Below are 13696 nucleotides of genomic sequence, written 5' to 3'. Positions count from 1 at the left end.
TATCTTTTCAATTATATGCACACACATTTTCTTTGGTGTTGAATAGGTCTGATTGTGTTTAAGTCATGACTTCCAAACCAACAGATTAAGCACTCTAAGCATGCATTCTGTATCTTTCTGCATTTGGTTGAGATGGTGTTGTAGTGTTTTATTGTTCTTCATTTAGTAACGATTTCACAGAGTGTTTTGTCTGGGTTATCTTTATTGCATGCTAACTCTCCGTTATTCCACTGATCTGGTTAATTATTTGATTTCTACAATTATATGCCACATGTCAGTACGCTTAAATGTGAAGCTAAGACTATCGCGAGTATACTTGTCATTTTATACATATCGTAAGTATTCAGATCTATTTAGTCCCTTCGAGTATTCATTGCAGCAATGCTATTGGTAATCTCATAATAACAACCACATATTTTCTTAGTTTCGCACTAACCGACAGCTAAATATATTAAGTACTGATATATAATTGCATAGACATGGTAATTTTAGATTAGTTTTAGACATGTCGTCATACACACATGTATAGATGATCAATTCATATATACACAGGATGTGTAAGTTTATATCTCAAATTCTTTTCTCAAAATAGTTCTATCTTTCTAATGTATCAGGAAGTTTGTGCAAAATGCAAAAAATCTTCAGATTGATAAACTGTATCGCAAGATACACTTAATGGGTTTGTTTGACACTAAACAACAGACTTTGAAATGCACCTACTGGAAAAACATAATACAACGAAATGCTTCAACTTAAAAGTGCAAATACTTTTCACACAATAGTGCATTGGCGCTTTAAAAAAACCGTTAGTGGAGATAGACTGTTTATCAGAATCAAGAATAATGGGCATTTGTTGTTACGACACACATATGCAAAGTTTTACCAAAAATTATATGTTAATTACAATTTCGGAATAATGACTCATCCATGTTATGATATATGGCAGTTGCACATTCAACGCATATGTATATGAACCTTTCTTTATAATAGACTGATACTAGTACGCAGCAGAGCTAGAATTTTAACATGTTAGTCCATGAGGGAACATGTCACTCTACACGCACATTGACTCCGAATCGACAAGTCTTTCAAGACTCCTCAATGTCGCCGGATTTCTACTTCTTTTGCTCTTTTAGATTAAAATGACAGAACACTGCATGCGAAAAAAAGATTTTTGTAATTCTACAGGTAGTATTGGATGTAAATAGTTTTTTGTTTTTTGTTTTCTCGATGTATAAACAGTACATAAACCTGACTTAGATTAATTATTTCTCATAATGAACCAACATTTCATAGAACCGTATAAATCAAGCAAATTTCTTTGACAAGTTATCTTAAAAATCCATTAAAAATCATACAAGAGCTCATCAAGTCTAAATTGAAAAGATAGACAGAAATTATAATATGGAATCAAATATAAAAACAATCGACTTTGGACTTAATCTTGGGGTATATGTCTTTATAAAGGTAAAAACAATCGACTTTGGACTTAATCTTGGGGTCAATGTCTTTATAAAGGTCAATGAACAGAACAGTCACTGGGCTATGTCATATATTCAGATACAGCTCGTTGAACTTTTACTGAAAATCGAAACACATGCATTTATCTCTTTTATTCTCAGAAATATAACTTAAAGTGATGAAATTGTTTTTCTATAAAAAAAACAAAAAAGGTTAGCATTTGTGCGAAATACGCCTTTAAATTCGTCTTAAAATCATAAAATATCCAATTTTAAATCCATAGAATTTTCTTTAAAAAGTGAAATGGCCAACTTGATTAATTTGCATATAATGCAAACGCCTCTACTAGTAATCAAATGTAAAAGATATTTTGGTTGAGTTTGGAATTAAATCATGCATTTTGAAATATACAACTCGGTATTTTATAAAAACTTTAAAATATATAAAAGCATCTACAACACAAATATTGAGGTCGACATAAATTTTAATACAATTGTACTGAAAGAACCCTGTCAAAATAGTTCATATACCTGAATCTAAATCATGTCAACTGTTACGTTTTCATTTCCATTTGTATAAACAATTATTAAATAGTTGTCATTCACTTTTTTCTTCCGATGGCGTTTTTAAAAGTATGTATAGTATGAGATATAGGGGGGGGGGGGGGGGTATATGTCAATGAGACAACAACCCAACAATTCACATCTACAGGCAACAAACATGCATGAGGTCTTCAACAATATACAAATGGGTATACTGGCCTTTGTTAGTCTTGTATTATTTTAATTTTAGTTTCTTGTGTACAATTTGGAAATTAGTATGACGTTCATTATCACTGAACTAGTATATATTTGTTTAGGGGCCAGCTGAAGGACGCCTCCGTGTGCGGGAATTTCTCGCTACATTGAAGACCTGTTGGTGACCTTCTGCTGTTGTTTTTTTTCTATGGTCGGGTTGTTGTCACTTTGGCACATTCCCCATTTCAATTATCAATTTTATACAACATGATAAGCTTTGTAAATCGTCAAATGACTTGAAAAGTTCGTAAAATGTTACAGAGACTGTGAAAGATTTGCCATATAAATATGTGCATTTATAGCAAAAAGTCACAAAAACATGAAATAATCGTCATATAAGTGCAATAATTTCTATAAGGTATCACACTACGACAATGTTGACTATTTCCCATTTTTTTTTACTGTAAAAGATTCCAAACAAAGAAAATATTTAGAATGATGCCGGTGTATTATTCAAGCAATAGCGGAGTATGTTTCTTAGTGGATCAAATGTTCAGATATCATTTAGAAGCTACCTGTCCGAAGAACAGTCAGATAATTTTGGTAACATTCCGCCGAAAAGTTTCAGAAGAGAATATTTTTAATATCAGACGCCTAGTTATGGTAAATGCTTGCGTGGACTTTGGTCCAGGTAAGCTAAAATGAACAGCTGAAGATGTATATGATTCCAGTGCTTACAATAAATAGTTTGAAATGTCTGAATCATTAATCACAACACATGTTGATGATAGATGGATCATCTCTGTCTATAAAGATTAACTATATTAACTGGTGCTAATCTTCACAAGATAATTATATTTTGACTTGCGAAAGATTCGTAGACAACACAGTCTCTAGAATCTGCTATCCAAGCATTTAGTAAAATATAGTTTAAAACGGTATGGAAAACGATCAATAGACATTACGCCAGTATATTTGTTTTACCGACTCCCAGTAAGAACTTGGTCCTTTTACTTTTTAACAGATAGTTCCGGGGTTGACATTTTTAATCACCACTAACAAAAACATCATCCGGACGAATAACTACAAAAGTCTGTGTATTTACCAAAGATAATAATCGTGATTGATAACTATTCAGGCAAATGATTTTTATGATCAATTAATTTTCATAGCGCATGTTTTGCTTCGATGCGCTCGCTTTGCATTTAAACGGTATTACTTGTAACACATGGATAAGCAAAATAAACGTTTCTTTTACCGCAGAATATTGGAGAAATTTATTTTAAAATGCCTCTGCTTCAACATTAGTTCCTTAATATTTAAGTAGCATTATCAGTAAAATTCATGCTCATGGTTTTTACCCTAATTCTCATATTCGATTTTTAACATACTCAAACTTATATCCAAATTACAATAAGTCTGAAATAAACAAAAAAATAAAGCATGGACTCGATAATATTTATTTCAGTGTTTCTTGCGTATTCTAGTCAAGACGCCATGTATAATTAAAACCATCGAGATGACTCCATAAGACTGCCGACGCGGTCACATAACCTGATACAAACACAAGCATAAATATAAATGTATAGCGACCTCGTGCAATTGGACTTTTATAGGTCTGTTTGATTTCATGTGGTGAACAAAATAAGTTAATCACCGTTCTTACTTGCGTGAGAATGATTTTTGTGGATCGAACCAGTCAAAGAAATGGTCACATCTAATTTTTCTTTGGCAGTATTGTTTTACAATCTTTACATATTTTGAAAAAAAAATGGAAAATCATAAATACAATATAGATGAATGTATATAATATTTCGTGTTCCATTACATATCTACACATACTATTCATTATAGCTATAACTGAATTACATGACTTATCTGACATATCTATAATATATAATATCAAGATAATATGTATCTCCATAAAAAAAAATGTAATGTACCATTTGGACCCGCTCTAAAATGCATATTCTGATTCATCGTCAGTAAAAATACCTCAACCATTTAATATTTTCGTAATTTGGTGCACTAAATTTTAATTAATTGTGTTCATTTCTGGTCTTTTGAAACGAACATGATTCTAAGGCATAGCGTATTGATTTTTCGCCCGGAGTCTGTCAAGATTTCCGCTTTACAAACACTGATGATGTAACATTCTTGTTTTTAATCAATAAAACGTAAAAACATAAGACAGGATGTGTAGTTCCATAAATTGTACAGGTTGGCAGCAGAAATATATTAGAAGGATAGCTTCTCTTAAGACTGAAATTGCTATGTACGCTTCTGTCAGTTTCAAGGTGGAGTGTAAATCATCGAATTAAAAAGAAAATTGCTGGCAGAATTATCAGGAAATTCCTTGAATTTGAATAATTTTATGTTATAATCTTACAGTATGGAAATTCCATCAATCAACATTCTTAAATTCAAATATTTTCAAGTCATCGATCATTGTGTTCGAGAGTCGAGTATTACTAAATGACCGACAGAATAAACTGTGTTTCAGTCGAGTAATTCTTTCCAGCCGACAAAATAACCCGTGTCCCAGTCTTTTCGATAGGATCTAACTTATTTTACTGTCAAATAAAACTTTCTTGTAAACGGGATAAACCGAGTTAAGATCCTACTGAATTTGATATCTGAAGTAAGAGGAGGAGTATCTTGATTTTTCCTTTGCCAACTTTTTAATAAAAAGTTAAATTTTCATGTTTTTTTTTATTAAAGTCTGATGGATTTTTATCCATTTCAGATTTATGTATCCAGACACTGCTTTAGTATACAACTTACTAGTTACCGCAGCGATGTTGACCTGAAGTAACCTAATGGCTTATCTAAGTTGATAACATATGTTATAATCAACTTCTTTATAACTAGGCAGATGGCGGAGAATGTTTGGAATTTATTAGAAATTGCTACTGTTAAGATTTATTGAAAGTTTGACCTGAAATATATTAATTTTCTTATTCACGGTCACGAAGACTATATTTAATTTTCAACAAAGACAGAGAGAGAAAAAGAACCACAATACCCGAGTTCTCTAGTTTAAGAAAAGATTTTTAGTCATTGTTATTTACGAATAAATTTATAAAGTAAGAGACGTTTATTTGGCAAATACATCAAGCCATGTACATGTTAATCAATTACTTGACTTTCATGTACTACATGTTATGTTACTTAATTCGACAGGCGGGGGTGTTCATTTCTCACCTGTGTATGGCCATGATGGTATGTAGGATTAGTCGTTATTCTGTGAGGTCACCATCATTTCTAACCTGTGTCTGGCCATGATGGTATGTAGGATTAGTTGTGGTTCTGTGAGGTCACCATCATGGCTAACCTGTGTCTGGTCATGATGGTATGTAGGATTAGTTGTGGTTCTGTGAGGTCACCATCATGGCTAACCCTAGGAATTGTATGGTGTCTGTCAAACTAATCGACAGAAATGTCAGTTCTAGTAATGTCCATAAGTGACACCAATTATTGTTTTCATTACATAAAAACAGTTACACGGGTCAGTTGTTTCAATAAAAAGTTTACAACGTGGGCGACAACGAAACAAATGAACTGAAAATGAAGTGACGGTAATAATCATATTTAAAATGAAAAATTGGCAAATTTTAAGTACTAAACATAAAAACAATATTGAATGTCAAAAACATTGTAAGCGTTGACACCTTGATATACATCAGTTTAAAATTAAGATCTATATATTTTTTGGAAAAGGGTAAAGAAGTATTAAAAGAACGTTAAAGACCTTGTTGCAGAAGATATTTCCGACCATGCCAAAATGCCGTCGATATTCAAAATTCTTCCCAGGTTCTATACCTTTTAAATTGGTCTTTTCAACTTGATAGCATCCTGAATATATATCTGCAACATCGTGGATTAAACGTTAAACATATATGTGCCCGTGGTATAGTAGACAGTCTAGTACTTTGTATTGAACTATCTTTTTCTGATATCAGGTGCCACTAATTCGTATTAAAGTCATGTAAAATCATGTTCTCTTCTAGAAATCAATGATTTATTCGGATCTACGTCGGCTAAAAATGTCGATCTCTCTTGAAACATTATACAAACACTTTAGTGTTGTGCATGGTTTTGCTTGTTTCTACAAAGTGCCATTTCCAGAAGTGAGGGAGTTTATTTTTTATAAAATCTGTAGATGAATGTTCAAGATAAAGTTAACTTTATTTATATCTATTTATCTTTCTGTTTATCTTAATAGATTCCTCCCACAACTTAATTAACAACAGAAGTTCAAAAAGAATATTTCTTCAATATTTTACAAACCTTGATTTATATTCTCTTCAGTTGACCAACAAATGGCAATTGATAAATGTAAGACCAAGTATTTAGTTGAATGATATAAATATATAGGTATTAAGCTTAATGATGAATGATTGAATTAGCTTAGCCTGGATGATACATATTATCTAGTCTATAAATATGAACGATAATTGTTAGACCAAGCTTTAAGTCCCTTTAATTGAATTATAACTGTTAGGCCTACCTCAGACCTAGCTTTAACAGAATCATAAATGATGGTCCGATTTGAAGCTGAATGAATAATGCTAGACCTAGCTTTAATTTAATAATAAATGTTATCCTTAGCTTTAAATTAGTAATGAATGTTAGACCTAGCTTTAACTGAATAATAAATGTCAGACCTAGCTTACATTAGACATCTCAAGATGAATGATAAGTGTTAAGCCTAGCTTTAAATGAGGTATACATGTTGGACTGATGTTAAGCTGAATGCATGGAAAGTGTTACCCCTATAGTTTAAGCTGAATGATAAAATATGTGTCGAGATCCATTACACAGGGTGGTAAGATAGTTAGTTAGCTTTAAGCTTAATAAAAGTTACAAATGGTTCAAGATGATGATAAATGTTAGACCTAGTTTAAGTTGAATGATAAGTGTGTAAATCTAGCCTTTCATGAATGAAAGATGTTAATATTAGTCATATAGCTTTTTTTTTTGTTCACTTTGTTGAAAGGATAAGTGTGAGCTATTGCCTTTGTTAAGTGCCCGTCGTCCGTTGACTGTATGAACCAATACAGTGGCGGATCCAGCCATTTTAAAAAGGGGGGGTTCCAACTATATGTCCCCATTCAAATGCATTGATCGACCAAAAAAAAGGGGGGTTCCAACCCCGGACCCCCCCTGGATCCGCCAATGCAATACATCGACTATTGTCAAGATAAGTAAAACTTTGGTAGATTTTATGACCAGACATGTCGTGTTTTCATTATTCGAACTGGAGGTTATAAAACTTTCGTAATTTTATCTGTCATATGGATTAACATGTACTTTTTCTCTAAATTAGCACGATGGCTCGTGATATGATTACATCATTATTGAAGTGTGAAACTTGATCATAAGTTGAATATATTATTCTTTTTCCGGATGTAAGAACAAGCAAATATGGTATCTATAATTAAAATCGTCTATTGGGTCTTTTTGAATAAGTCAACAACTAGCTATGATAGCAGAGGTTTGGGACGTATATATATTTTTATAACCTTTATATAGCCTTAGGTTTGTTTGTGTACAAGTGTCCTTGAAATTAACATATTTCAGTTCAATCCTCATATTAATCACGCTATAATCATCATATTATGATAACTGTTAGTGTATTGTAATTAAGGGTTGTAACTATGTTCTGGTTAACTAATGTATCATCATTCTAAAAACTTTGTTTTATATATATATATAGAATTGTCAGCAATCTAACCCAGTGACGAAATCAACGACTTCTCACGCCTTCTGAATAACATCATTCGTCAAAATCTTTTTTATATCTCAAGCAATAAGATCATTCATTTCCTATCATAACACAATTTCTGTTTTACACAGGTGTAGACTGTATCTAGTACGTAAGCGGAAGAGCTTTGATTTCGGATTAAACAATTAACTCATTTTATAACATTAGTACGAATGTTTATAATCATGAACATTCCACTCGAGTGCAGCGGGTGCACATTTGTCAGGTGTTTAATGATTGTAAAAAGTGTATGGAACTTTGAAACACTGGTTGTAATTGTAAAATTCGATTTGTTGAGAGAATTTTCTAATAGTATCGTGTTTGCATCGAGTGAAAAAGGTCGTTGGTTAGACCCCGGCTGGATAAAACCAAATGCTATACAGTGGATATGTTCTGTCTCTCCATTAAAACGCGACATTTAGGAATTCAAGTAAACTAGCCTAGTCAGGTCAGGCCGACTGTAATCTCTTAAGCTTTTAAACCGTTATTACCGAATGTGTAATTTCCCGACTTTTACGTCTTCCACTTTGGAAAAAAAGAATGGCACTCACGGGATAGTTGCTTATACGCGTCAATTATTGTTCCAAGATTTGATCTCATGGTACTATGGGCAATTCTGTTTAATGTTGTTCTACTCAACAGTCACTGTTAACCCCGGGGTGTACCAGTGGGTTTGTTTAGCTATCAGATTATAATATGTGTTATATCTATGACAGATGCACGTGAATCAACAGATGCTTAGAACATGTCAATACAATCTCAATACTTTTGACATTGTTTGGTGATGTTATCATGATATACCAACAGGAATCAAGACATTTGAGGTTCCACATCAGTTCAGTCAAAGGTCATGCAGGGAAATGTGGATCCAGACAATAAAACTATAAAGGAGCTTCATTCTTTACTTGATTTAATGTTTTTACTTTTTTTACAAATTGTTGTCTAGTTTAATCCAGATATAAAAGCAATCAAGTGCAAAGTTTCCATGAAATTTCCGTATCACATATATGTAAAGGTTTACTGCGTATATTGATCTATATTGTTTACATGTGAAGGTCGTTTTAACTTTCACATAATACACATGCATTGCTCCTTTTAGTCCAGTTTGTATCCCCTTTAGTCCAGTTTGTATCCCCTTTTTGTGCACTTTGATGTAACATAAAGCACCAGCCTATAGTAAGTTCTGCTTATGTATGTATATGCAAGTTCTTTGTCTTTGTAAATACTTTAAAACGAGCAAATAGTTGAATTTCAAATAATCTATGGGAAAATTATTGTATTCATCATAATAGTTGATTTAATTAACATCAAAGTGACATTAATCTTTCAGGATAATCGGGAGCTGAAGTTGATATCTTCCAATGGGAGTCAATTTCCCCAACACAAATCCATTGAAGTCAGCCGGGTGTCATAATGAACGTGGAAGGAGGTCGTCAACAAATTATCAAAGCCATTTGCCTGATGTGAAGAATGTTTACATGTTGCATAATGTTGATGGAATTTGAAGCAAATATTATTTCCACGTGTCGTTGTCATGGATCCCTGAGAAATACGACCTAGGACGCTGCTTTCGAAATTTATTTTGTGAGAACGGCTTGTTTCTCTATGGAGGTTATTCAAAGGGGATAGTATAGAAACAAAACATCTTATCTAATTGTAATGTGATTTTTTTTCCTATTTAAAAAAAATAAAATAAAACCATTCAAATCCTTAATCTAAAGTCAAAACATGGATTAAAAAATTGTGCAAAAGTGCTGACAAATTTTCAAATTATCAACCATAAAATTCGTGTTCCAAATGTATAAAAAGTACCATAAAGTCAAACCAATCGAGGTCTAACCCTCAATGTAATCTTGCAGGCTAATCAGATAGGTTATAAGGGGACAACAGCCACATATTGACATCTTCCTGTTTTTGTGTGGACCAAACTTAATCCCACTCGGACATGTATACACCTCACTCTTTACAAGTTGTCTCGTAAGACAGATCTACGTAGAAACAATATATATGTAATACTTTGTATTATTAACTTAGATTTTAATAAAAGTATTATATAAATCCATATAAACCACAGACGGAAACGGAAACTACTTAGAGGACAATTATTTCTAAGTGTTTAATCCTGGTTAAAAATCCAAACATATATATAAGGTTAGAATGCCTCGGTGTTCTAACATCTGTTAAATATTCAGTCATGTTTGATGAATAGTTTTGCAATATTTGAGACCTCGACTATACCCTCGGGAAATGTAATGATCAAGTTTGGTTAGTAAAATCACTTAAGGCAAATTTATGAACTACTTCAGTCATATTATCTATTAATCTGCATACAGGTATTTATTGCAGAATTATCATTTTATTACAATAAAATAACACTTATGCATGTACAGATATATGATTCGCTCATCTTTCATCTCGATTAGGAATTGAACTGTAATGAACTGTCCCACCCGTACCTTTGGGACCCTCTTTTAAAATAATGACATGCACCAGTAACGGATTCTGAGTCAGTCATGATTTCATCTTTGAATCATCAAGATTTGGAATAATTTTCCAATACCATAAAGAAATTACAATACTTCAACTGAAATCAATGTAATGGTAAAATCAATATTCGAAATGCATTTTCAAAAATGAGAATTCTAACCAATTTCTTTTTCTTAATTGTCGGATAAATACTTTTTCTGAAAATTGGTTCCTATATGCCTCGATATTCTCTTTCTATAAACGACAGAATCGTATTTAAGTGCTATAATCAAAGGGTGTCTGCATATATAATAAAGTCTACATTTTAAATGAGTACTTTTGACACTATTTTTCTTCATCGTCGTTTTATTCATATATTAAATAAAATGTTAACTCATAAAAGTGAAATAAAACATCGAAATTGTATAATATTTGATACATTATATCAATATACAAATATCTGAAAAAAAAGAAAAAAATTAAATCAAAAGATTTGAAAAAAAAACCACTTACCATGATACATCCTTGCCGGAAAAAGATTAGATACGTACGCTTCAATTATTTAAACATATTTGTTTAAAAACATTTTCAAAATTATATCCGGAACACATTTAAATAAATATTTTACTTACACGAAGATTCAGTTGCTGCCGCCATCCTTCTATATAATCAAATACCGGCGTCTGCAACACTGTTCAAAACGAGGCCGGAATTCCCCATGGGACACACCCGTCATATTAGTATTAGTAATCTTACGAAGGGGAATAACTCCTGTTCGATTGTGACTTCACACCAGAATATGATTCCAGTAACAAGTAAAAATGATTATTTCAAGTTGTGTGTAGAAGGATTGATATGTTGTAGCGAAAATTTCACAAGTGTTTGATAGATGTTTTGAATCAACTTTGTCGTCGTATTAGATACATTCTCGAAGTTGGTATTATGCAATTTGAAACCAGAATGTGTTTAAACGTATAACCAGAATGCGTCAAAATAATAATGGGAATATAAATTACGTATTTCGAAAAAATCAAGCAAATGATAATGCGAAGTTTGTGAAGCTGCTTGACAGAAATATATCTGTGCATTATATCCTTTTAGACATAATTTGGTCTTCTCTTATCTTGTTTTTATTTATTTCATCTAAGATAATCGAAAAAAGTCATCTGAAGTAGTTGATACCAGTCTTTTTGACTGCGAGAAGCAAAAGTTTAGCTTGATGTTACATTTAATGATAACGAAATATTCAAATGTTTGAAATTGACACATGGAACTCAATTCAATTGCAATATCTTTTATGCGGTCCATATCCATCCAACATAATGGAAATGGAAATTAATTAATTCCTTCATGACACAACAACGACGCTTTTCACTTTAACGAGGAGAGGGTATGTACAAGACCATGCCAGTTTAGTTTACTGAGTAAGATTATGATAAGTTCAGTTTTAATTATGGAATAGCGTTTGTAATAATATCACTGAAATGCCTGTTGGAGCCCTGTGACACTAACCTACAAACCTTACTATACCGTAAACTATAGTGTAAAATAATTGATGTGATGCCAACAATTCATTACTTTCTACTACAAAAATACGATTGTATGTCTGTCTATTGTAAGAACAGTGTAATTACCGAAATAGCAAACAAGTCATTGAGGAATCAGATCTCGGTTATCAATAACAAATTAGAATGTGCCATGAGCACAGCAATTAGTTTGTATATTCATAATATTTCAATGTCTGATAATTTTAGACGTGTACAAAATTTTAGGTAAAAGTAGTAACACGACTTTGATTGACAACTTATCAAACTGGTAGTTGACAATTGATAATCTTTGATTTTTGTAATGCAGGTACTGCAGGTCCCCGTTGTTTTAAACACTATATAGATTTTAAAAACTAAAACAGTCAGATGATACAACATTAAGCAATGATGTTCTATTTTACCGTGGGTACATTAACATTTGGACAACTTTGGTTAGAAAGCATGATATCAATTTAATAAACATTGACATCCAGATTACAGTTGGATTACCATGGTAACAAACTTCAACCACCACACAACACGAAGTACGATAAAATGGACTTTTGTTACAACTTTTGAACAACAAACAACATAGAGTAAGCTACCATGGTTAAACTCTTTGACCACCAAACTTAATGCAAGTTAAGAAACAATGGTTTCAGCCATCGACCATCAAATACATGCAGCAAGATACCATGGCTTAACTATCTGACCAACAGTCTACAAGCAGTAAGATACCATGGCTTCAATAGTTGACCAACAGTCTACATGCAGCAAGATACCATGGCTACACTATTTGACCAACAGTATACATGCAATAAGATACCATGGTTACACTATTTGACCAACAGTCTACATGAAGAAAGATACCATGTCTACAATATTTGACCAACAGTCTACATGCAGTAAGATACCATGGCTTCAATAGTTGACCAACAGTCTACATGCAGTAAGATACCATGGCTACACTATTTGACCAACAATCTACATGCAGTAAAATACCATGGCTACAATATTCGACCAACCGTTAACATGCAGTAAGATACCATGGGTACACTAATTGACCAACAGTCTACATGCAGTAAGATACCATGGTTACACTATTTGACCAACAGTCTACATGCAGTAAGATACCATGGCTACAATATTTGACCAACAGTCTACATGCAGTAAGAAACCATGGTTACACTATTGGACAAATAGTCTACATGCAGTATTAAAGATACCATGGTTACAATCTTCGGCATCCAAACTACATGATCAGAAAAAATATAGTAGTAAATCTCGGTCATAAGACTGCAAGTACTATGTTTACACTAATCGACTGTAGTTAGTTTAAACATATTTTATTTGTTAAAGTACAAATTGGATAAGACACAATTCGACTGTAGTTAAATAGCATTGCTACAAACTTCTACCAGCGACACTTCCTCAATAAACGTGAACCAGGTTATTACTAGATTATAGTTGGATACAGTGGTCAAGCTTCTACCAGCGACACTTCCTTAATAAACGTGAACCAGGTTATTACTAGATTATAGTTGGATACAGTGGTCAAGCTTCTACCAGCGACACTTCCTTAATAAACGTGAACCAGGTTATTACTAGATTATAGTTGGACACAGTGGTCAAGCTTCTACCAGCAACACTTCCTCAATAAACGTGAACCAGGTTATTACTAGATTATAGTTGGACACAGTGGTCAAGCTTCTACCAGTGACACTTCCTCAATAAACGTG

At 32.7% G+C, this 13696-nt stretch overlaps 1 protein-coding gene across 1 annotated transcript in view; it reads right to left on the bottom strand.

Moving 5' to 3' along the window:
- LOC139517718 (uncharacterized) overlaps window positions 1-11603 on the bottom strand; it is a 34655-nt gene extending 23052 nt beyond the window's left edge. The window contains exon 1 of the mRNA XM_071309076.1: window positions 11064-11603. Coding sequence (XP_071165177.1) covers window positions 11064-11088 — 25 coding nt within the window. The 5' untranslated portion in view covers window positions 11089-11603. The remainder of the gene's footprint in view (window positions 1-11063) is intronic.
- Window positions 11604-13696: the final 2093 nt, after the last annotated feature.

The sequence above is a fragment of the Mytilus edulis genome, chromosome 3, assembly GCF_963676685.1.
Source record: "Mytilus edulis chromosome 3, xbMytEdul2.2, whole genome shotgun sequence".
Classification (NCBI taxonomy): Eukaryota; Metazoa; Mollusca; class Bivalvia; order Mytilida; family Mytilidae; genus Mytilus; species Mytilus edulis.
Note: the sequence above shows the minus strand (reverse complement) of the source record. Positions and strands in the feature narration are given on the sequence as shown.